Consider the following 23,327-nt stretch of genomic DNA (forward strand, 5'->3'; position numbering starts at 1 on the left):
TTTTGGTATTAAGTCAAGAAAAAGGAACTGCCTATTTAGAAACTATTTAAAACCAAATGCTAAATCACGCACTTCTTTTTATGAGTCTTCTCTTAGTCATCCTTCCTTTTTGCAAACAATGTTATGGTTAAAATGATGCCCAGTGCTAACAGTGTATTGTGTGCACACTGTGGGAAACACAGCACATCTCAATCTGTGGTTTTTATTTCCCATCTTCCCCTCCCACTGATCTTCTGCATTCCTCACCAGTCATAGATATTCACATCAAGTGCCCCACCCATGTCAGATTCATATTAATTTATTTTATCACACTTTACTACCACTTTTATGCTATTAACTTATGTGCATGGCTCTACTTTCTATTCCTGCTTCTTTTCTACTACAGCCATCTTCTGTATACATAAAAAAACCCCAACCTTTTGTGCATCCACATGTTCTCCTTTTGTTTCTGAAGATCTTTAAAAACATCTGACCATATGACTCATTTCACATGCTGCTGACCAGGTTTGATATTGCAAACCTTTTTCTCACTTTTGCCTGCCTTTGTAAAAGGATGTTTGTTGAGACTTGATGGAAATGCTTTACTCTACATTTCAGATCAAGATCAGCTGAACAAAAGCAACAAATAATAGCTTTTACCTGCAGCTGAATGTTCACTTTTTGGTTTTGTCTCACACAATAAAAACAAAATGCAAATCTGTGAGAACACGTGGGCTTCAAAATGATGCCCAGAAGGTGCTTAATTAACAAATAAACACAAAGATCGTGACCTTGAAGAAGTTAGATGAAAAGGTGAATAAACAGGCAGATTTTAAGAGCACACATAATGTTAAACCTGTCGTGTTGATGTGTGTATATGGGGGGGTGGGGGGGGGGGGGGGCAGTATTGTTGAGAGACAGAGAAAAAACAGCCACTGCATTAAAGCCACAACTTTTATTCATTAGTGAACCTCATGAGATACACCAGCAACAAGGTTCTCTATTGCTCATCTTGGTAAGTTGATAATTGGCTGGTCCTCATACTTGTGTAGTTTATTTCTAAGAACCAGGATTTCAGTCAGCTTCGATAAAAAATAAAACTGCAACATGTCTCCAATAAACTTTCTGTACTTTTATAATTTTTAGAAGCATTCATAAAGAAAAAGGACTTTTTTTAAAAAAAAGATGCTAGAAAATCTTTTAAAGAAATTGACAATAATCTAAAGCTCATCAAATGCACCAAGATACAAATAGGAATATAAAACTCAAGCTGAAGGCACAAAGAGGCTTCAACCACCAGTAAATACTGTACAATCCCAATAATGATGGACATATTTACCTACATTGTAGTCTAATTAAGTATAAATTATTACATGAAAATCATCTCGTTTATATATAATGCATGTAGATGATAGAAGAGAAAAGTTATTTTGTCTTTGCCAACAAGTGCTAACCTGTGGTATTAACCCTCTGGGTTTGTTTTTGTTTCACACAGAAGTTGTTCAACCACACTGGCATAGTAGATTTTAACTCCAAACTTGCAGTTCTGTACAGCTCACAGTTCAAAGTATGAAACTAATACTTCAACCGCACTGCAAAGCAAAGGATATAATGTAACATGAGGCACTGAAGACTCAACAAATGTCACGTTATCAACAAAGAGTCACCGAGGTGGGTTAATGACTACATCTTCCTGCTTATTCTATGCACAGTGAATAGGTAGCTTGCAAATGCATTCAAATGTACTACTTGCTTTAAAATATTCATTTTTATTATGACAAACAGTAAGCAGTGTTCTTTGAACCATTACAGGCAGTAGGTAGCTGGTTAAAAAGCCATAAAAAGGCAAATTCCTAATAGGTTTATGAAAAGGGTCTACACACTTAAGTGCTGTCGAAAGGGAATAGAACCCTGTTGTCGTTATCTGCTTTGTGTATCTTCATTGGAGCCATAAAACATGCTATGCTGCTCTTGTTGCTTGAGGTAAAGTCTGAAAATCAGGAAATACATGTGTCAAACAAAGCACGTTTACGCTTAAAAGAAACAGATTAGTTAAACAGACACAATTAACAACTCTCTAACCCTGCTAAGTTGATAAACTCTAAAGTGTAAAAGAGCAGTAAATGCTCTCACTGGCCTTTAAACCTTGAACCAACTATTATAGCTGTATACAGAGGACAGCGAGAAAGGAATGCGCTTTGGCTGTTGTCAGAAAACCTTGATCGCTTCTATGGTTTCTGAATTATAGTCATTAGCTTTGACTCCACCTGTCCACACGCTTGCAGCACTCAGTCACCAAAACCCCCCCAAAAGTCCTGAACATATTACATGTGTTCTAAAGATGCCTGAGGGAGTTTTACTAAGGCTGCCACACTGTATGAAGTCAAAGACAAATTGCTTAAAAATGGCTTAATCTCTAAACATAAAAAAAAAACTACCACAAATTTTTTTTTTTTTTTTTTTTTTTTTTTTTTTACAAACAACAAAGCGTATCTATATTTGGTCAGTTCTGTAAGTGCCTGTGTGACAACAACAAATGTTTGTACCTGCAAAGTAACAAAATCTCTCAATGCAATACTGGGCAGCATATGAAAATGTTCATTCATGTAACCCCCCTCCCCCGCCCCGCACAAAAACCAAAACAAATTAAAGAAAGCATACAGAAAGTAAAAAGAAACACAGACAGTTTTTAACACAGAAAAAACAAAACACAAAAACACAATCTGACCTCAGAGGACAGAAAAAAAAAGTGTCAACTTTTTAAGGTCCATCTTAATACTATTCTTATACAGAATATAGTACCAGGCTGAACTGGGCTGGTTCAGCGTACATCCATCCAAAGGAGCAATCAATTTCTGGGTCACACAGAATCAGCTCTTGTCCAGCGTAGTTCATCTTAGGTCTAAAGGCACAGCGGCGGACCGTTTCACACTGACGACTCGCCAACACTACAATGATCCACTTCAGGATTTCATTCTTAAAACTTTGAATGGGTATTTACTCCTTCCTTAGCATGGGATGACAGGAAAGCATTTTAACAGTTTGACTTTATTTTATTATGACCCCTTTGTCACAAACACTGAACATTAAGTAGAAAGATAAAGTGGCAGCGGATGAAGTTGGGAATGGCGAAGGAAAAAAAAAAAAAGACAGAACAAAGAAGCAGCACTGGAGAGGAGCAGAGGTGTCTACTTCAAACTTCATCAAGAAGAATCATCTTCAGCTGGTTATAGATCCATTTGAGTCTTAATAGGCAGGAGCCAAAATCCACCCTGCTTTGTTCTTATTAGTCAGTTCAGGCGTAGAACTCCTTGGTGGGTGCTTTGTGATATGCAGTTGCAGAAAGTTTGTTATCTCCCAGGTCGTAGCTACCTTCATCCTTCTTCTTCATGCGGTAGGCAAGGAGAGACAAGAGGGAAACAGCACAGAGGAATCCAATGACTCCGCACACTATCACAGCTGGAGACGGAAAAAAGAAATACGAAATTATTTTTAAAAAATAACATTTTTATAACAGTTATCTATACTTAACATTTCAGATTCTTCAACAGAAGTCTAAATTTTCTTGAAAACTCACTACTGTAATTTTGTAATGAACTGGTAAGACAGTAGAAACCTAGTCCTTACCTGCTAGCACCTCTTTTCTCTCCAGCAGGTTCTCAGAGGATACCTCCATAGAGTTCTCACCAAATAATCCTTCTCGATCAGCTTTGGTAAGAGTTTCAGCAGACTTTTTGATAGGCTCTTCATATTGGGGATTTAACACATCCAGGCGTCTCTCCTTGCCAGAATTGATTACACCATCAGCTCTAGTACTGCCACTGGGAGGCACATTGGTGGTGCTGGGACTAGCATCCTTTCCAAACCAGTCAGCTGTTGGGCCAACACCAAGCCCCTATAAGGATATTAGCACAGTTTAAAAAAAATGCTGAGACATTATGTGGCTTTAGATACTTTCCATTTACCACTATTCACACCTTAAAGCGGTAGCAAATAAATCACAATTAGTTTCTCTGCTCCAAAATTAATCAACCTTAATATTTACTCTCACTATCACCAATTGAAATTAAAAGAATAAATATCCTTGTGTGTGCGATGAATCATCCTGAAGATGGACATAAGTCAGACTTCATGAGGACATGAATCAAAAGGAACAGTCATACTTTACCTTGTCTCCATCAGGGAAAATGTCAGCCTCCTTCGCTGTAGTTGCTGGATCATGGCTGCGTGCCACTGTGGTCGGTGGGTTGTCTGGAGAGTGTACTGTAGGCTGTGGTTGACGCTGCTCTGTTTTGCTAGAGGGGCTAGGCAACGTCAGGACCATATCCCCGGCATCTGAATGGGCACGGGAAACTGAGAAATCACCAACACAAAACACTTCAGAGCATGTCTCTTTTCATTATTATAGAATAGTTTTTTTTTTTTAATCTATTGGATTAACTGAAGGAATAGGACCGTTTTTCTTGGATAACGAGTTGACATCTGAGGTTACTTGGTTTTACAGCAGAGTCTGCCACAAATGTGGAAACAGTTCCTACTGCAAGTTTTATAACTTACTGAAATTCACCTGAACGTAATGCAGTTTTATATCACGCTGAATGTGCCACGACATCACTCACTACAGTTTACGCAGGTGAGTCATTCAAAGTCTGTGAGTTTCCAATAAAATGTCACCTGGTTCCACTGTATCACCTCAGGACAAACATCTGGTATATTGTAAGTGCATCTGTGTCTGAACATACAAGCACTTGTGGCTTACTTGTGTATTACTCACCAGCCTGCATGTATGATCGAGTGGAGTTAAATAATGTCTAATAATCTGTGATGAAGTTTCTATTTAATAAGCAATACAGGGAAAATATACATATAGATATATTACACACACACACACACACACACACACACACACACACACACACACACACACACAGAGATAGATATATATGCATACATATCCTTACCATAATCTCCAGATCCAGAGCCTGACCCACCATCATCACCATCTTCATCGTCTATAGGGAGGTCACCAGATGTTCGGCCCTCTATGTATAAGTCATCACTTGGGCTAAATGACTGGGAGAAGACAAAGAGCTGCCAAAAAGAAGGGGGGATAAAAACATGCAATTTTATTTAAGTAGGAGAGAAACGCACACATAGATTCACACAGAATTCCTTTCACTAATTGACAACATGTGGATCTCGCTACAGTTCTGGAGTAAGACAATACCTCTCACAACCAATGATGTATGCTGGCCAAATATGCAGCAGTGCATGCTGCTGTCTGAGAGTATTACATCCATACTATAGTATGTGCAGTAGATATAGGCTGTTTTCTTGATCATTTCACATGCTGTGGCAGTAATTTGTGATACTTTGCAGAACCACGCAGCAGAGAACTAAGTGTCTTTGAAAGGAGGAGGGATGAGATAAAGCAGCTTCAAAGACAACACAGAGAGCAAGCAAGTAGACGCACACATGGAAAGGGCCGCTTCACATATTAGATTGCACCTCGTGAAATCCTTCCGCCAACCCGAATGCTACACAGAGGAGTGTGATGAAAACCAGTGACCTTCTTTTCCCTTGATCTAAGGCCTAGGCAGACAGAAGGTAATGAGACGAGTGGCTCAAACACAACCGGAGATCACATGAATCAAAGAAAGACACTAACTGTGCTGAAATCGATAAAGAGCCAAAGAAAAAGAAGCTCAAACATATGCTGGTGTTAAGAGAGGGAGAGACACTCACACACAGAGACATGGATGAATATGGCCCATTGAGACCTGAAATATGTCTGGTATGTATACTACGCTTCCACTAACACAGGTGCTGAGAGAGGGTGAAAATAGGGAGAAAGGAAAGGAAGCACAGTTTAGTGTACTTCTCATAAGATACCTGCTCCAGAAAAAGGTTTTACTCCAATAAAAATTCACAAAATATGTTGTCAAAGCAACAGTTCTTTTCAAGTTAACACCATTTTTCTTTTGCTAACAAACCTTTTTATCAGTATGCAATAATGCAAGCAGCCCACAGAAGGGATACAGATATAAAATCTATCTGATCTGCAACTGTACACCTAACATTTAAGGTCATTCTGCAACATGTCACCAAGATACTGGTGTATTCATGTGAAGCATTAATAACACGTAAACCCAAGGGTGACTAAAATAGCAGAAGAGGTGCTGGCGTTCTCACCGACTTCAGCCAGAGATTAGAAAAGCAAAAGCTGTGACTGTCTGTGTCACATACACAATGAGAAATATACTCTATGCCTAGCTTGAGAATTATCAGGTTATAAGGCTATAATCAGACATCAGCAAACTTATGGTAGATGTATGCAAAATCTGTCCAACTATTTTAAAAGACCTCTAAAGACGTACCTTTTTTAACTGCTAACAGTCAAGTCTGAGGTCCATCACAGATTGGACAAGTTCTTTTATATAGCTGTTTTAACTATTGTTAGAGTTTAGTTCTGATTTTATTCTTATTTTCTGACTTCTTTTTAATCGTTATGTTTACTATGCTGTTTATGTGAGTTCTGTGTGTTGTAACTGGCTTCTTGGATTGCAGATGAGTGTGCCTGTAAAGCACTCTGGGTCAACGTCGGTTGTATTAAAATTAGCTACATAAATAACATTGACTTGATAGTCATACAAAAAAGTATTAGATCAAAGTGTTGTACTGTGTTTCACTGGCATTTATTTTACCAGACCAAATCCAGATGTTAACCACACGATTAGCTGAGTCAACACATTATCTTTTTAAACGGATCAATCAAATATTTTTAATTTAGAATTGATTTCACTAAATGCCATTAAGCTTTGACCTCCCACCTACTGGCAGTTTGTTTTCTGCTGACTCTGAATCAGTTCTCCTTGACAGATACAAGTTTTACACTGGGGTTTACTGGAAGATGTGATTTAGAATTTATACACATCTGGAAAGCATACGTATGCATGCAGGATTTACACACCCACTCTGTATATAACATTCTGATATCCTGGTGCTTTGTCACAATGAAGACAGTTTACTGGAAACAGCTGTATCACTCCACAGACTGAGTGTTGGTGGAGGGCAACATTAAAGCTGACAATCATCAAAGTCTTATTTTTTGTTTCTCCTTAGCTGATAGCTAGCTATATCCCCAGTGAGCTGCAAAGTAATGAGAGCATGGTCAGATCGAGAGTTAGTTTAGATAACAACGAAAAGCACACAACAGATCTGTCATCACTTGGATAGCAGCAGCAGCAGCAGCAGAGTGCTGTGTTGAAGGTGGTGTATGTTTGACTAAGGCATAAAATGAATAAAATGTCCACAGACATTAAGTAGCTGTAGCCTGTAAGGACAAAATTATCAGATGCCAAGAGAAAATGAATATTCCTCTTAAAACTTTAGTGATCAGACAGAGTTTGGTAATGCAGTCTTTAGTGATGCCAACAGGCAAAATGTGACACAATATCTACTTCTGTCTTACATGTGATTGTTATGTCCTTAATTCAGATTACAGTAATTTGAAACTGCTGACCAGAGACTACAGGTCCCAGTCCACTCCATGTACGCAAAGACCTAATATAGCTTTGTCCATTAGTTGTGTGGTGGTCAAAGAACAGTCAAGATAATCAGTGATATGTGGTTAAAAATAAAAAATATATACTGAAAAATAAATAAATAAATACAATAAAAACTCTCCAAGGGCATGCTAACACTGAAAGTCAAACAAACTGCTACAGCAACTCATCAAAAGAAAAACCTCTTGCAGCTAATCGCATGTGTACAGACTGCCTTTGACACACAGAACAATGTTGTGACTAATGCTGATTAACTGAGAACACATATCTTCCGCCCCACCAGGCTTTTTAGTTCTCCACAGCAGCAAGTGTCAAACTACATAGTTTATATTCATGTTCTTTTGTTTCTAAACGTTTTTTTTCTTCCTCACATGTAGGCGTTTCAGTGGAGTGCTTTTGAAGCCCTACGAAAATCGTCATTAATAGCACCGTGAGGAGGTGTTACCCTTTTCCTCTCGCTCTTAGCATTTGGATGAAAAACTGCTCATATCCCACGCAGCTGCGTGCTTGCCTGGACTAGCCCAGTGGAACTCGCTGTTACTCATCCATCCAGAAAAATGACACAACTACCAGATCACAAACTGTCAAAGGAAGAAAGCCTGTTTAAACATTCATCCTTTGGATTGGAGCAACGTCACTGACTGACTAACCAGTAATTCTACAGCCACACTCATGGGGCGATCGTGGCTCAAGAGTTGGGAGTTCGCCTTGTAATTGGAAGGTTGTCGGTTCGAGCCCCGGCTTGGACAGTCTCGGTCGTTGTGTCCTTGGGCAAGACACTTCACCCGTTGCCTACTGGTGGTGGTCAGAGGGCCCGGTGGCGCCAGTGTCCGGCAGCCTCGCCTCTGTCAGTGCGCCCCAGGGTGGCTGTGGTTACAATGTAGCTGCCATCACCAGTGTGTGAATGGGTGGATGACTGGATATGTAAAGCGCTTTGGGGTCCTTAGGGACTAGTAAAGTGCTATATAAATACAGGCCATTTACCATTTTACACTTGGGGACACAGATAGTTTGGATGTAAGATGTAGCCCATCACACCCAGCAATTTAAGACTGGAGTCTGTGTATTAGTGGTATGACATGAAGATGAATCAAAGCATCTGCGGATCAAAGTATGAGATGACACAAATTAAAGTTAAGCAGAAAAAAGGTTTGTTTGTTTTTTGAGTGGCCACACCTGTTTACAAGCTATTATATTCAGAGATTACAACCTGTGGGGCCTTAAAGCAGGACAGGAATGCCAAGCTGTATTCATTTTCACCATATCCACAACTCCCTGAGTCCTACTAAGGGATTGCATGTCTCTTTCCTCTGCTACAAATATACACCAGAAGCAGTATCGTGTTTCAGTTCCGTCTCCTTTCACAATATACAGTCCATAAATCTTAAACAAACTGCATTTCTGCAGAGGTGGTGAGGCTCCCTGGCTCTCATTAGAGATTTCTTACAGTCAATAAATCACCAGCCTGGATATTTTTCATACTTTGTGACGATGAACAAAGCTCTGCTTCAGCCTGTCATCCCCAGGTGTTTTCCAGCTATAAAGCAGCCGCACATAGAGAAACAATGGAAGGGGTAAAGGAGGAGGATTTTGAAATACTCTTTTTTTTTTCCTTAAACCACCTTGGTTAAATATGAATGATTTCCTGGTTTAGAATTTGAATTTGCAGTATAACATTATAAAACGTGTGGGTGAGAAATTCAGGCCAGGTCTGGTTTAAATGTCAAAGCTGTGAGCTAAATGATGGACAGACTTTGGCCCTGTGTGAACTTGACACCAACTGGACGCTTGGCCTCGGTTTGAAAAGGCTGCTGAGGTCAAAAATCACCCAGCTTATAGATCCGGAGGTAACATTTATTTATGTTTTAAAAAGACGAATTCGTGCTGTTCACTTTAAAGGTACATTTAACGTAAATACATAATAATAATAATAATAATAATAATAATAATAATAATAATAATAATTAACACAGACAAAAAACTGAGGATATAACATTAAGAGTAATATTTTTATTTTATGTGTAAACTCTATGGGGTAGAACTCAAACAGTCCACATGAACATAACAAACGTTACCCAGGGCTGTCGTTTTCAAAAATATCTTAAAGTTTTAGCCTTCTCGGTTATTTTACATATTAAAGATAATTAATATGTATTTTTCCACTAATACGTCAACTGGAACATGTTTGAATTAAAAAACATTTAAGAAAAGCCACTTACTTTTCCACTGATTGGCCCAGTTGCCAGCCCGACGAGGAACAACCACCACAGATTCCCCATTTTAACTTCCAAAACAATTTAAAAAAAAAAACACGCTAGTTGAAAACGAGAAATTATATGTTGGTACAGTGAAAACGGTCAACTCGCTCTTCGGTGTTCAGTAGTACGGATAATTTGTTGTAGCGCTGTCGCTGTCGAGCCACTTCGTTAAATCTCAGTAAAGTTCCCGAGTGTGTCCCGGACTCGTTGTGAGAAGGACTTCGTCTGAAAAAGTTGTTTAGCCTGGTCGTGAAGCGTGGCTCTCTGCGGTGACGTCAGCACGCCGGTCCTTGACGACGGTAGTGGAGACGCACACACGAGCCGGAACCGTTGACAAGGTGACGACATTAGCTCAACTGCCTTACACCGAGGTTAATTAATAATAGGCTGAACGAGCGGCTTTTTCTTATTTACATTTTTAGTGTGGATATACGCTTTTTTAAATCCAGCAATTCATTTTGCCCTTTTTTGGAGGACTTGAGTCTGAGGCAAAGGCCATTTATCTCTATGTAATTCACATGAATCCTGCTGTTCTATTGATGCCATATTTGCGGGGGCTGGGCAAACATTTCTTTTCAAAATGGACTCCCCTCCCTTGTGGCTATAAAATATGGTGATAAGCTTTTGTTTTGTTTTTTTGTAGCTATTATGATTCTATTGCTAAAAAAAAGAGGTTTTTAACTTTTACTCCTTCCAAAACAAAATTTTAATGCCGCACATTTTCAGCCTATTTCAGGAGACAGAAGACAGGGTTTTACTCAAAATTGTGGTTTGATTAGAGCTGTCATGAAATGAAGTGGAGGGAGGTCAGACAGGAAGGTAAAAGCTCAAAGGGGGACACAACAGCAGGTTTGTTATCAGAAGTATTGCTTAATGTTTAAACAAATCAAACACAAACAGAAAAAAGTTTGATTCCTTCTTTTCTCTGCTGATTTATATAATTAATGATGTATAAGCTAAAGGTGCATTAACCTGTACCTCTCCTGTCTCATTAGAATGAAAAATGAAAACAGGACAACGCTGCTAACAACCATGACAGGAGGCCCTATGATTACATCAAAGTGTAAATAGGTAACCAGGTTTCTGAAAAACATGTCAGAGCACACAAACCAGAGGGACGTGCTCATCTGAAAACATCCATTTCATGGCATGACTCAGATATCCTAGGACCTGAACTTGCTGGTTCCTTGTTACAGTCAGTTCAGTAAGTCAAGGCACATTTTTCAGATATTAGGGAGTCCATCAAAGTAACGGATTATCTTAATCGTTAAAGGGGAAAGAATGAAGCTCTCTGGAAGGTGAGACCACTGTTAAACAGAATGCAACAGGGGTGCCAAAAGATTATTGCCCTCACAGGCCGGTGTTTTAAATGGCAGCCGAGAAACCAAATGCCACAACTTCAGAGCCCTAGCTTTAACAACATTTCTATATTTGTCCCTGCTCGGACTCCTCTAAGCTTTCACCTTCTTGCTCTAAAATCTGGCCCTCTTCCACCTCACCTCCTGACAGCAGTATGAGTAAAATCCTATCTGCCACACCCAGCGCTCTGTCACACCATCCATGATCACTGTTACTGCCATGGGGAGCATGACCCAACAACCCATGTTTAGGTGAGTATTAGGAGTGCAGAATGGAGTTTAATAAAATAAAAAAAAAGGAAACAATATCATTTCATCATACTAAGATAAAAAATAAATAATTTTCCAAAAAAAATCTTCTAAACATTTATTTCAACTACTATACTTAAATTATCTAAAAACAAACAAACCAACCAACTATGAAACATTTATTCTTCTGGGTCTCACAGCAATCATCACAGTATGGATTGCTTTGAGACTAAACCATCTTTTGTGTGTTGGAATATACACACATAAATTTTACAACAAAAATAAGTTTCCCTTTGAGACATCGGAGAAATTAGCACATAGATCAGACGGAATAATTTCCAAAAACATAGATTTCAATAAAAACTTTATGATTCCATTGATTTTTATTGAAGGACAAGCTTGTTGTGACACACGGTGTGGTTCATGACTCCCTCTGGTGGAGAAAGGCTGTAATGACAACCAAGCAGTTTAAATGGCCGTTACTGTCAAATGCTTTACTCCCTTTCAAACCAACTCATATTTACAAAACATGAAGCCTAGTGTAGTTTCCAAACCTTGAAACCACTTAGGCAGTGAGAAGGATATTTTGACTCCATGTGAGGTACCTCAATTAATATTAATAATAAAAAACATTATCCAGCCATAACAGTTCTTAATTTGACACAGCAAACCAAGGATATTAGTCTTATAGCCTAACAGTCCACATTAATAAAACATCTTCCCAAGTATTGCTCATCAGAAATCTGAAAAATCTGTCATTACATGCGCTCAGCTTTAAAGAAACTGATGTTTTCTACTTTGTTATTTCTATCCATTTGTGTGAATTTTTTGTTTCACTGAGACATTTTTGCAGGTCAATGTCACAAAAGAAAAGTGGATCCACGTAATTCAACGTTCCCTGAAAATAATATATTTCAGAACAGAAAATAGAGTTAAAACACGCAGTAGTCAAGCTGACACACTCAACCAAAAAGAAATAAATCATGTAATAAATAAAAGCATTATCTTATGGGTGAACTCATAAGCTGTTATTATAACCTCCCCAATTCGTTAATAACCTGAAAACTCATCTGATTTAATTGGTGACCCTATGTTGGTATCCTGACCTTTGGCCTGGGAACCACTAATGCAAGACCTAATCTATGGCTTCAGTTGACATCATGCAGATACACCAAACCTTTCATCAATCAATTTATAATTATTTTTTATAATACTTGATTAAGTTTATAAATGATAAAGCTTCCCTTTGGTAAAAGCTGAAAACATCTTTAAAGTCACTCTAAACTCTGCATTTATAAGAAAAACAATATATATAAATACATATATGGAGATGTGCAGTATTTCCCCACCACTTCCTCGAGGTGTGGGGTGGCGGTTCCTGCTTCAAAGAGTGCAGCAGAGCAAACAGGTGAAGACGTCACTGGACCCGGCAACAACGCTGTGCTCATTACTGTAAGTGCAAAGAAACCTGCTAATAGCAGTGAAGCTAGTCCTGACCAGAGCACTAGCAGCCGCTGATTACGTTACAGTTGCACCCACAGCAAGCACAGGACGGGCTTTGTCCTGCTGTTCCTGGCTCTGCAACACTAAGAAAACTCAAAGTTTTATCTGCACTGGACGTTGAAAGGAAAGAAAACAAAAAGATAAAAAGCAGAAATGAAAAATGACCGTCAGTCAAATGAAGGGAAACAGTGACACGCACACACTGGAGCAGAGTTTCTTCTGACATGCCCCAAACCAAAAGCAGATCTTCATGCAAGATGGATATCGTCCACACCTCAAAATTCGCTACAATTTTTTCCCTAAAATAATAATAATAATAAAAATCATATTCACATCATATAACTTCATGTGTGTTACGTGGTTGTCCATGCCATACCAGTGGGGCCCGCCCCACAGTTTGAGAACCACTGCACTATAGTCTCCAGAGATGTGAGCGTAATCTCAACCTCTGCTGTGGCCATGGGACAGTAAAACAATGAGGTGTGTTAAAAATAAAAATTCTAGCAGAAGTCTTTGCATCAAGTTAAAGAGGACCAAGAGCGCTGCGAGACAACCATCATCTGCGAGGTAGAACTTCATCTGACCCCAGCCTTGATGTCTGATGGTCTCATATTCCTCTTCCAAATTGGAGGGATCTGCATCACAGAGAGAAGAAATTATTTTTACGGATGCATTTCTCTGGATCAGTCCAGGGAAAGGTGTGCATAGTGTTACGCAGACTGGACTTTACAGGAACACATAACAAGGCACAGTGTCTGTGTATGCGTTTGCATTACTCGTGGGGGTACTGAAGTCTCTAGATGCCGTCCCAAAAATGATAAAAGTCGCCTCCATATCAGCCCACTGCCCAAGAACATGAAACCTGTTACCAGCCAGAAAGCGCGGGGGTCCTGTAGGAGAGACACACAGGCAGAGCAGTGCATAAATATCTGTTCATAAACATTAAGCACTAGTTACAACTATTAAAAGTATTGATCAGAAGTTGTCTCACATCTTCGAAAGCTGTTGTCAAATTCATTCCAAACGCCACACCTATTAGGCCAAATAAGGAAAGGGAGAAGGACCCCATGGTCAGCTGCAGATTCAGTCGCATCATCACGTTCCGGTGGCTGGAATAAAGCACACAGTGCTCTCAGTGGCTGCAAGAAATCATACAAAACAAGAGAACGCCTGATCTGGCAGAGAGGTGTGGGATGCCAGATCAGGCGCCCCCCTTCCAGCTCTCTTCTCTTTTGTCTTACTTCTCGCTATCACCTTTTCTATCCCTTTGAAGAAGTGAGGCTCTTTAAATATTAAAGAGGTAAGTATTACTTTTGTTTTGCAGTGAATTGATAGAAGAAAATAATTTAGAAAACTAAACAAAAGAAAGTAGAAATAACAGTGACACACTCCTGATCAACCCTCGCAGGGCCTCCTTGGATGAGGGTGTCTAGTGATAATGGCTGAAACACCCAATGAATCCAAGGTCCACCACTGATGATGGGTCCCAAGTTATATATTTCTGTAATTCAGACACACTGTTGAAATAGCACTTCAGTTTTGTCTCATTTTATTTATTTTGTAAAAATGTGTACTGAAACTTCTGTACTGTGGCAGAAAAGGTAGTTTTGCTGGTTTTCCTTATGAGAACAAAGTGGGTTGCATGTCGCCCTCGATATAAAATGAGTCTCACATTCCTAACCTAGACGATATCTGACATCTGGGGAAAAAAAAAATGCTAATTAGTAACAAAACTGGGTACATATTAGAAAAAAAGAGAAAAAAAAAAGGCATCCCACAGATGGTAAGTGTCTCTGAAATAACTTCTATTTTGAAATAATGGATGCCATCAGCTTATTATCAGCAGGCGTGTGTGTGTGTAACTGCACATGGCAGGAGTAACGAGCACGTTTGTGAAGGCGCCACTGTTTCTGAATCACATTTACAGTCCTGTGAAAGAAGAACATTCTGACAGGCGACTATCCAGTCGTGCGCCCAAAACTCTCCTTTCACATGACTGTACTTATTTTGGAGCAACATTTACTGCAATTCAGATAAAAATCTTTTAAATACGACCTTGCCTTCTTCAGGATGACAATACCAAACCGCAATCTGGACGTGTTAGAACATCCCCCTAGCTCACAAAATTCCACACGAGTACAAAGATGCATCAATTTTTAGTAAATTTAATTTTTCTTGTTAAATTGTAGATGGCAAAGCATTTTTTTTGGGGGGGGGGGGGGACTGAATAAGATCAAATTCAATCTTCAAAAATAATGGCTTGTTAAGCCTCATTATCAGTGTTTTGAGTTTGTTGCTTCTCAAAAACATCAGTCTATAGTGTGCATGTATACATAATGTATAGCCAATTTGTACGTACCTGTCCAGATTGATAAAGATTACACTCTCAGAGTCGTCTATCAGACCCTTCAGCTCTCTGGCTCTGTTCCCAAGTTCCTCGGCCTGTGTGAAGTATTTCACGGTCAATATGACAACAATTGTACAACCTACACCTTACTGACAGCCCATCACAACTGCAACAGGTAACATGTAAAGTGTTTCAGTGCTTCGGATATTAAACTAAAATAGAGGCAAAGAAATAAGTAATCACCATAGCAGAAGCATAAATGGGTATAAATGCTTAGATGAAAATAAAAAAATAAAAACATACGAAGTGGTCGTGGCTTGATGAAATCTATGACAAATGTGTCCTATACAATGTGTGAGCATGCAGCCTTTACCAAGACTTTTGCATAATTGCAATATTTGTTGATCATGTTAAAACTCGGGAATTTAAAGTACAGCTACCTGCATATAATAATTCTCCAATAAAAGCTCCATCTCCTCAGCGTGGTCAATACCCAAACTGCTCTCTTCACTAAAAAGGCAGACAGACATGAGGTTATATACAAAATAGAAGCACACAAGTTGAAGAGAATGGATAGATGGATGAAAAATAGAAGTACAGCTGGGCCTGGCAGTTTGGGCAGAATTAATTTAATTTGAAAAAACAAAAACCCACATACACAGAAAAAGGTTAACCTGTAACGTATGATCTGCAGGTGAGTGAAAACAGACTGGAAACAGACTTTGATCCTTGGCAACTCAACAAATTCGTGTCTTTCTTTTTCAACATGCTTCACCACTGACTGGAGATTTCCAACTATTTTTAAGATACTGTGTTCAGCACCCATATACATGTGTCTGAGTGCATGTGTGACATACAAAACTCTTGGGTCTGTCCATTTTGTGAGACAGAACTCTTCAACCGTCTCATCCTCATCCAAGACCTTCAGCATGGAGTCCTTAAACATTTTTATGTCTGTCTCCAACTCTGATAAGCTGTAACAGGCGTGAGAGAAGGGAAAACTTACAAGACTGTAAATCTTTAGGCTGAAAACTTCCATTTACATATATGCCAGATGCCATTAATGACTTCTTCAAATACAATTACATGTCTTGAGTGATTCATTACCTCTTGCTATTCTGCAGAAGTACATGTAGTTTACTTCTATCAGCAGAAAGGATTTTAGGGTCTACGAGGGATTCCAGCGTATCCAATATGACTGGTTCAACTTCATTCAACCGGGCTTGCAGCGTGTTTACCTGTTGACACAGATAATACAAAGCTTCAGGTGTGTGTCCTTGACTTTCATTCAGGCTTTATCTAGGTTAGACCACGCTTAATTACACAAGCACTCTGTCTGGTCTGATCGGTTTCACCTTGTGCTGCAGGATGGCTTCCAGTGCTCTGAACTCGAAGGGCAGAGTGTGCGTCTGTGACGCTAGCTGGGGGGCGAGCTCCAGAACTAACCAGCGCTCCAGTCCAAGACCACGAAAATCCAAGACCATAAGAGACTCCGGGGTCAAGATGGCTTTCAAGGCCTGAAAAGACAGCGAGTGGAGGTTATGGGCTAGAGCTTAAACAAACAGACGAGGACAAAATTATTACCCTCCCTATTAAATATAACAGAAATTTTCTGTTATATTTAATAGGGAGGGATTTTCAGTATAACATTTCCAAATACACCAATTGTCTTTTTACTAAGTATTAATTATTTCTAGCTCCACACAATAAATTATTTCAGAAAAAAAAAATATTAGTGTCAATATTATTAGTATTACACACAGAGGATGCTTCAGAGTGTGTGTGGAACTGGGAATTTCGTCAAGGTGGAAGGAATTAAGCAAAAACAGAAAGCCTCAAGCAGTCACCAGTAAACCTGGGTCTTCCAGCAAAACATACGTTCTCCTGGTGAAGAACAACCTCCAGAAGACTAAAGTGAACATTACTGACTGGCTTGTAAAAAGCTCCAACTTGAACGCTAACGAAAATCTGTGGGGTGAACTGAAGACAAGGGTCCATAGCAGAAGATCATTAAATCTGCAGGAGCTTAAGAGATTCTCTAAGGAAAAAATGGGCTGTGAGACTTACTCACAGGACACAACTGACTATTAGCATCAGTGAGACTAGTAATTTTAATCCTGGTTTATGTCAATAGTTTTATTTCTTTGTGCAAATTAAAATAATGTAAGCAACCAAAATGAAACTAGGACGTTTCCCGTGTTGCAATTTCCTTGCTTTGTTTAACAGCCCTTGGGAAATGCTGAAAAATAATAATAAAATTTCCACAGGGAGGGCAAAAAAGTCTGTCCTCATCCACATACTCTGATCCAAAGAGTGAATGTTTAAAATATGCTTTTTTGTTAAAGACTCCATGGCTGAATTTCCTTTAAAGGCTTTGGAGACATGACATGGCGCCCGGTTAACGTTTTACTGTTAACATGTCAGTGCTCTGTTTGACTCTGAACTGTAAATATTTGTGGTTAGAGATTTGAAACTTGAGCACCAATCAGGATCTAGTTGTGCCTCCCTGGTCCTGAGTCCCACTTAGATACCGCCAACATACAACTGTGAATGGTCAGCATGTCACAGCCTGCAGAGACCTCACGACGACATAACAGAGCTGAAAACTTTTAGTTCTTCAGGTAATGAAGCATTCTGTGTGTGTACATTTCTTTATGTAGCACATAACTACAAGCTTGTATTGCAGTAACTGCAGTCTCAGTCACTTACTGATCACAGTCCTTGCTTATGTTTGCTTTACACTTTATTTCCTCTAATTTTAGACTGAAACATATCTTCTGTGGTTTCTACCCTTGTACAGTCAGGACTAACGATGGCTGTGAAGCTGTCCCATCTCTTCTTGCTGCTGGTTATGCCGAGTTTCAGTTTGACCAGTGGACAAAAATGCTCCACATCTGACTCCAGCTGCAATCAGTGCATCCAATCCGGCCCTGAGTGCGCTTGGTGCACTGCCCCCAACTCTAACATTCACTGTCATACTGTGAAAGGGCTGCAGAGAGCTGGCTGTCATAAAGGTCATATATATAAACCTCAAAGCAGTGTGCAGGTCATCAGGAATGACAGCAGGTAAGCTGTTTTAAATACCTCTTTAGTCATTAAAGGACACCTGACAGTTTTTTAGTGTTCCATACAAAAAAAAAAAAAGAAATTAACCTTCCAAAGTTTTCTTTTGTTTTTATTAATATGAAAGTTTCAGATTGGATTCAAATATATTTTGGAACAGAAAAGGGCCTTTGTTATGATGTTAAAAAAAAAAATCTTACAATGTTATTTCTTGTGATTCTGAACTTCTGCAGAACAGACATAGCAGATGCCAAAACCATCTTCCTGCAGCCCCAGGAGCTCGCCATTCATTTGAGGCCAGGTGTGAGCCAGTCCTTTCCTCTGTCAATCTCTATGCCAAGTGATCATCCTACCACAGACCTGACTCTAGACACCAGCAACGTGCCAGCTGGTCTCAACATCACATTCAGTAGCATAACTACAGGAAACCCCTTACTCATGCAGGTCAGAAAAAGAAATCCTGTCCAACACAGTCTCTTGCAGAAAGAAAATGTTCCTTCTTGTTTGTCCCCCAAAATCAAATTATTCGAACAACAGTTCCTCTGGCGCTGCAGGTAACTGTGGAAGCAGCACAATGTCCCAGTAAGAGTGACATCTCAAACCAGAACAGCACTGGACCCTGGTCTGTCCAGATCACACCCAGAGGCTTTGCAAAGAGTGTGGCGTTGGAGGTAACTTTGCAGTGTAAGTCTGCAGCAACTTGCTACGAGAAACATTTGAGTCTGAAAACCTAAAGCAAGTCTTCATGAGACTGTTAGAAAATTGAGAGTTCAATAATTCAGCTCATTTTTCTTCAGTGTGATAATAACATTAAAAATCTATTTGCTTCACCAGGTCAGTGTAGTTGCACTGAAAACAGAGAGGAAAACAGTCCCACCTGCAGCAGCCACGGGGCGCTCGTGTGTGGGCGTTGTGTGTGCCATCAGCCTTATGTTGGAAACCTTTGTCAGACTGACATAACTTCCTTTGAGTCAGAAAATGAAGACTCCTGTCGCTCACGCCCTGGCGCCCCGGTGTGCAGCGGCCGGGGTGTGTGTGTGTCGGGCATGTGTCACTGCAACCAGCGGGAAAATCCAGAAAAGATACGCGGACAATTCTGTGAGTGCACAAACTTTGACTGTCCATACCACGAGAACAGGTAAAAACAAAAAGTTGCCACGAGTTTGTATATAAAATATACCGATATAAAGTTATCACACAGCTTCACAGTTAAAACACTACATTTTTAATCTGACAGAATATGCGGAGGCAATGGGATATGCGAGTGTGGAATGTGCCGCTGTTATGCGAACTGGACAGGTAGTGACTGCAGCTGCAGCACGGAAACTGCTTCCTGTGTGGCAAAAAACCAGCAGCTGTGCAACGGTAGGGGGAACTGCGTCTGTGGAAAGTGCCAGTGTTTGCCACAGTACCAAGGGCCGACCTGTGAGGACTGCCCTGTTTGTGTAGCACATTAGAGATGGGAGCAAAGATGAACACGTGAGACTGGATATTTATTTACTTCTTATACCGTACGATGTTTTGCAGACACTATCATTACTACAAGAAAATGAAGATATAGAAACACACCATCATCTGAACACTTTATAGACAAGAGAAGCAAGACTGCTTTAACACCGTATCCTCTATTTGTCTTCCACAAACTCTTCACAGAGCCAACATTGTGAAACTTTAACTTTAGTTAAAACTGTTTGCTAGACTTTCTGTATCACTGCTGGTTATGATGAATGAGCAGAGTGTGCATCTCCTCCTCTGAGTATAGTTCTTGAACTGACTGTGCCTTCTCATTCGTCATCAGGTGTGACAGAAAGTGTGGCTACCTCATCGTGACAACGGTGGAGATAAAATACGATGTGCTGAGAGAACAGAATTCATTCATTCTGTAAAATGATGAACCATGATGGTTCCAGAGGATGATAGATTGTAGGTTGGACTAACATATGATAACAGGATTTTTACTTTTTAAAAACATGATAAAGATCATCGTATTTTGATTGAAAGCAACATCTGAAAAATTAAACTCCAGTTTTTCGGCTCAGGTGCGGCTCATGCTACGCCTCCTGTGGTGTAAGAGGAGCGTGGCAGACAAAGGAAAAAGAAATAAAACATACCGCCATTCGTAAAATAATGCAGTTATTTCTAGCAGTGAGGCTGGTAGTGTGTTGGAAGCGTAGGTCTCTGGCTTGAAGACTTAACTCCTGGCAAAGCTCCGTCTTCTTTTTTTCTTGAAGAGAAAAACAAAGAGGCACACATGTACATATAGTTGGGCCAATCTCTACACATGAAGTAGAGGTTGAAATACAACTGATTTTTACTCATGGATAACAGAAGTGAGTCACTGGTGGTAACACAACCCATTAGTGGCTGCTGCACAGGGGAAGTAACACAGAAACACAGCAGTGATGGACAAAAATGTGGTGCATGTCCAGTTCCACACATAATAAAAAGGATACGGAAGAGTACTTCAGGGACATGTTAAAAAAAAAGAAAGAAGAAAAGATCCCTATGCTCTGTCACAATGCCAGAGATAAGAGAATCATCAGTCTCAGTGCCAACAACATGTAAACATTAATGAGGTTAATTTCCTCACACTTACCAAATGACGTCACATTTCCCTCTTGGTCAAACTTCATCTGTCAAAGAAAGAAAACATGAAGCTGATTGGTTACATCAAGCAACCACATCTTCACTGCATTTTTGCACAGCGTTGAAACACAATTGTGTGAAATGTAAATAATAACAATAAATTACTTGAGCATTCCAAATGCTATGCTTATTTGTTTTTTTTAAATATCTATCCATCTCCACACACACGGCTGATCAAATGACAAGTTTGTTTGTTACTGTTGGGTTTTTTTGTTTTTTGTAACAAAACCTTATTTTTGATGCCAGCACCAAAATAATAAACAAATAAATAAATAAATAAATAATGGTGTAAGCTGATGACAGGTCAGTAACCTCACAGGTGCTGAGTGTTTCTAAGGTAAAGATGGGGAGGATGTATGTTAAATTATAAACGTGTGAATGAAATCTACAGGTTTTGTAAACAAAATAATAAGATATTGTTTATTGCAGCAAGACAAAGTGACAAACCACATCCCAAAACCTTTCAAGTAGTATTAGCAACTATTAATTAATGACTGCTTAAATTAATTTCTCTCTTACCACTACAAATGCCGGAGCTACAGTGGAAGGAGGGGCGTCTGAGACTCTTCTGCAGATAAAGGACACTGTTCAAAGAAAAGACCAAGTTAAACCATGTGTGCAGGAAAGTATTTGACATGTAACGTTGAGCAGTACCTTGGACTACAGCAGAAAGACAATAACTTGGTTCGCACCTGTATGTACAGAGCTTTGGGTCGGGATAATAAAGTTTAGAATTACAAACCTTAGCATACAATTCTTCATTATTCTAACTTAAAATGCAGTCAAGTGGAAAAGAAAAATTTAAAGGGAGACTATGTATTCCTGTGAAAAACTCACTACATCCCATGATGGGCAGCAACAGTTGCTTCTCTAAGATCAGTGCTAATGTGTTTTCTTCTTGGCACTGTGTTAATATGCATCTAAATGCTCCAAACCAGCAAACTACCATAACGTCTGCTTTTATAGGGATGCTCACGCTTGCTGATGATTAGCTAATCAAATACATTTGATTAGCAGCAGCTGGCTGCTCATTACCCTCCTAACTCATATGAAAGCAGTAAAGGTGTAATTAGTCTCTTTTTTTTACATGCTGTAATAGATAAAACCTTAGAATTGAAAGAGACTATTTTTACCATGACTGTAAAGACAACTATAGGTCACGTGGAATACTTGTATACTGTGGTCAGTATGAGCCAAATTAACTACATCATCTTACCAGGCCACACTACGCCTCTCTGCAGCAGGTTTCTCTCAGTTCTCACTGCAGCACACTGAGGTCTTCTGGTCTGACATGTGGATAAAGGCAGTGCTTGACTGACCAGTGAATTCAAGCAGACATCACTGTAGTTCCTGCTGAATGATCCCAGTCTTACATTTCCCTGTGGCACAGAGTGTCCCGTTGGACAGAACTCTGCAGCTCTGCTATAATAGCTGAGGGTTCTTGTCCCACCAAGTCGTGAGGAAAAAGGACCAAGAGAGTTTAAAAACCACTTTGGATGAAAGTTCGCACAGCCGGCCAGCAGCAACTTGTGCATTTTGATCTCCACACCAACGCAACACAAAGCCTTTACGCAGACCGCCATACTGGCGCTGGAGAGCTGATGTTCACCACAGGCAAGGGATTATACCAGGCACAGCAGCAGGGAAGGGAGGAGGATGAAATTAAGACACGCTTTAACTTCCATAAGCAAAGAAAGCTGCAAGCACCAAGTGTTTACAATCCTCTCATTAGTGGTGCCTCGGTGCCCTCCAGATGTTTGCCAAGCTATGTGTTAGACGAGACAGTCCTGACCCACAGGTACAACAAGAGTGAAAACTTCCGTTACATACGTTACAGTAACTTCACAGTACACATAAGTATCTCTCACGCGCACATTGCCTCGCTTTCACCTGCTTTTATAACTTTCTTCAACTTTGTCTCGCGGCTGTTTGTTATGCTAACTATCTTAGCTGCTGCAGTATAACAAACATGCTTCACTCACAACAGCCGACAAGTTTTAACGTGACAGTAAACGCAGACACGAGTATCACAGACAGGTCACCTGCCGATGCCTGTAAAGTGTCCCGAGTCTACATGTGCGGCTGTGTTTCAACCTGAAAACACAGCTCCCCGGCTTAACGTGATGACAGGAGGACAGAAGAGCACGGGCTCTCTGGACCATAATGCACCGCGGCGGCAGCGCAGAGCGCCGAAGATCGTCCATGATTGAGGTGATCACTCCGACTGAGAACCTTTCCATCAAACACACCCGTGGCTGTAGAAAAAGGTCATTGAAACACACAAAGAGGATTAATAAATACTGAGGCCACGAGCGATCCTTTTGCATTACATATAAAAGCCAGTATCCGCCAGGGAGAG

At 39.9% G+C, this 23,327-nt stretch overlaps 3 protein-coding genes and 1 long non-coding RNA gene across 8 annotated transcripts; 2 read left to right on the forward strand and 2 right to left on the reverse strand.

The window, feature by feature from the left end:
- Positions 1–915: 915 nt before the first annotated feature.
- Positions 916–10,088, reverse strand: LOC113031828 (uncharacterized). 2 transcript variants are annotated; one of them, XM_026184283.2, is made up of 5 exons: positions 9,764–10,088; positions 4,941–5,070; positions 4,148–4,314; positions 3,607–3,874; positions 916–3,438 (listed from the first exon to the last, which is right to left on the reverse strand). In XM_026184283.2, exons 1-5 carry the CDS (start codon positions 9,821–9,823, stop codon positions 3,275–3,277), a joined length of 789 nt encoding a protein of 262 aa, XP_026040068.2. In that variant the 5' UTR covers positions 9,824–10,088; the 3' UTR covers positions 916–3,274. The 2 variants fall into 2 exon arrangements, with proteins under 2 accessions (XP_026040068.2, XP_026040067.2); XM_026184282.2 differs by having other exon boundaries at positions 4,148–4,332.
- Positions 10,089–10,230: 142 nt separating this feature from the next.
- Positions 10,231–12,113, forward strand: LOC145431747 (uncharacterized). The gene is made up of 2 exons (XR_013912032.1): positions 10,231–10,651; positions 10,798–12,113. It is a non-coding gene; the product is annotated as an uncharacterized LOC145431747 (long non-coding RNA).
- Positions 11,774–23,259, reverse strand: mrs2 (magnesium transporter MRS2). 2 transcript variants are annotated; one of them, XM_026184276.2, is made up of 13 exons: positions 23,011–23,259; positions 22,185–22,566; positions 21,488–21,552; positions 20,919–20,955; positions 20,434–20,546; positions 16,615–16,776; positions 16,367–16,497; positions 16,117–16,233; positions 15,700–15,769; positions 15,272–15,354; positions 13,904–14,021; positions 13,689–13,802; positions 11,774–13,547 (listed from the first exon to the last, which is right to left on the reverse strand). In XM_026184276.2, the coding sequence occupies exons 1-13, from the start codon at positions 23,206–23,208 to the stop codon at positions 13,488–13,490; spliced, it is 1,650 nt and encodes a 549-aa protein (XP_026040061.2). In that variant the 5' UTR covers positions 23,209–23,259; the 3' UTR covers positions 11,774–13,487. The 2 variants fall into 2 exon arrangements, with proteins under 2 accessions (XP_026040061.2, XP_080163915.1); XM_080307789.1 differs by lacking the exon at positions 23,011–23,259 and having other exon boundaries at positions 22,185–22,254; positions 22,342–22,995.
- LOC113031827 (integrin beta-1-B-like) lies at positions 17,716–21,087 on the forward strand. Of its 3 annotated transcripts, none has more exons than XM_026184281.2 (7): positions 17,716–17,880; positions 18,060–18,325; positions 18,556–18,766; positions 18,877–19,006; positions 19,157–19,460; positions 19,560–19,801; positions 20,121–21,087. In XM_026184281.2, the coding sequence occupies exons 2-6, from the start codon at positions 18,072–18,074 to the stop codon at positions 19,777–19,779; spliced, it is 1,119 nt and encodes a 372-aa protein (XP_026040066.2). In that variant the 5' UTR covers positions 17,716–17,880; positions 18,060–18,071; the 3' UTR covers positions 19,780–19,801; positions 20,121–21,087. The 3 variants fall into 3 exon arrangements, with proteins under 3 accessions (XP_026040066.2, XP_080163917.1, XP_080163916.1); XM_080307791.1 differs by having other exon boundaries at positions 19,560–19,687; XM_080307790.1 differs by having other exon boundaries at positions 17,790–17,880; positions 18,022–18,325.
- Positions 23,260–23,327: the final 68 nt, after the last annotated feature.

The sequence above is a fragment of the Astatotilapia calliptera genome, chromosome 11 (genome assembly GCF_964374335.1).
Source record: "Astatotilapia calliptera chromosome 11, fAstCal68.1, whole genome shotgun sequence".
Lineage (NCBI taxonomy): Eukaryota > Metazoa > Chordata > Actinopteri > Cichliformes > Cichlidae > Astatotilapia > Astatotilapia calliptera.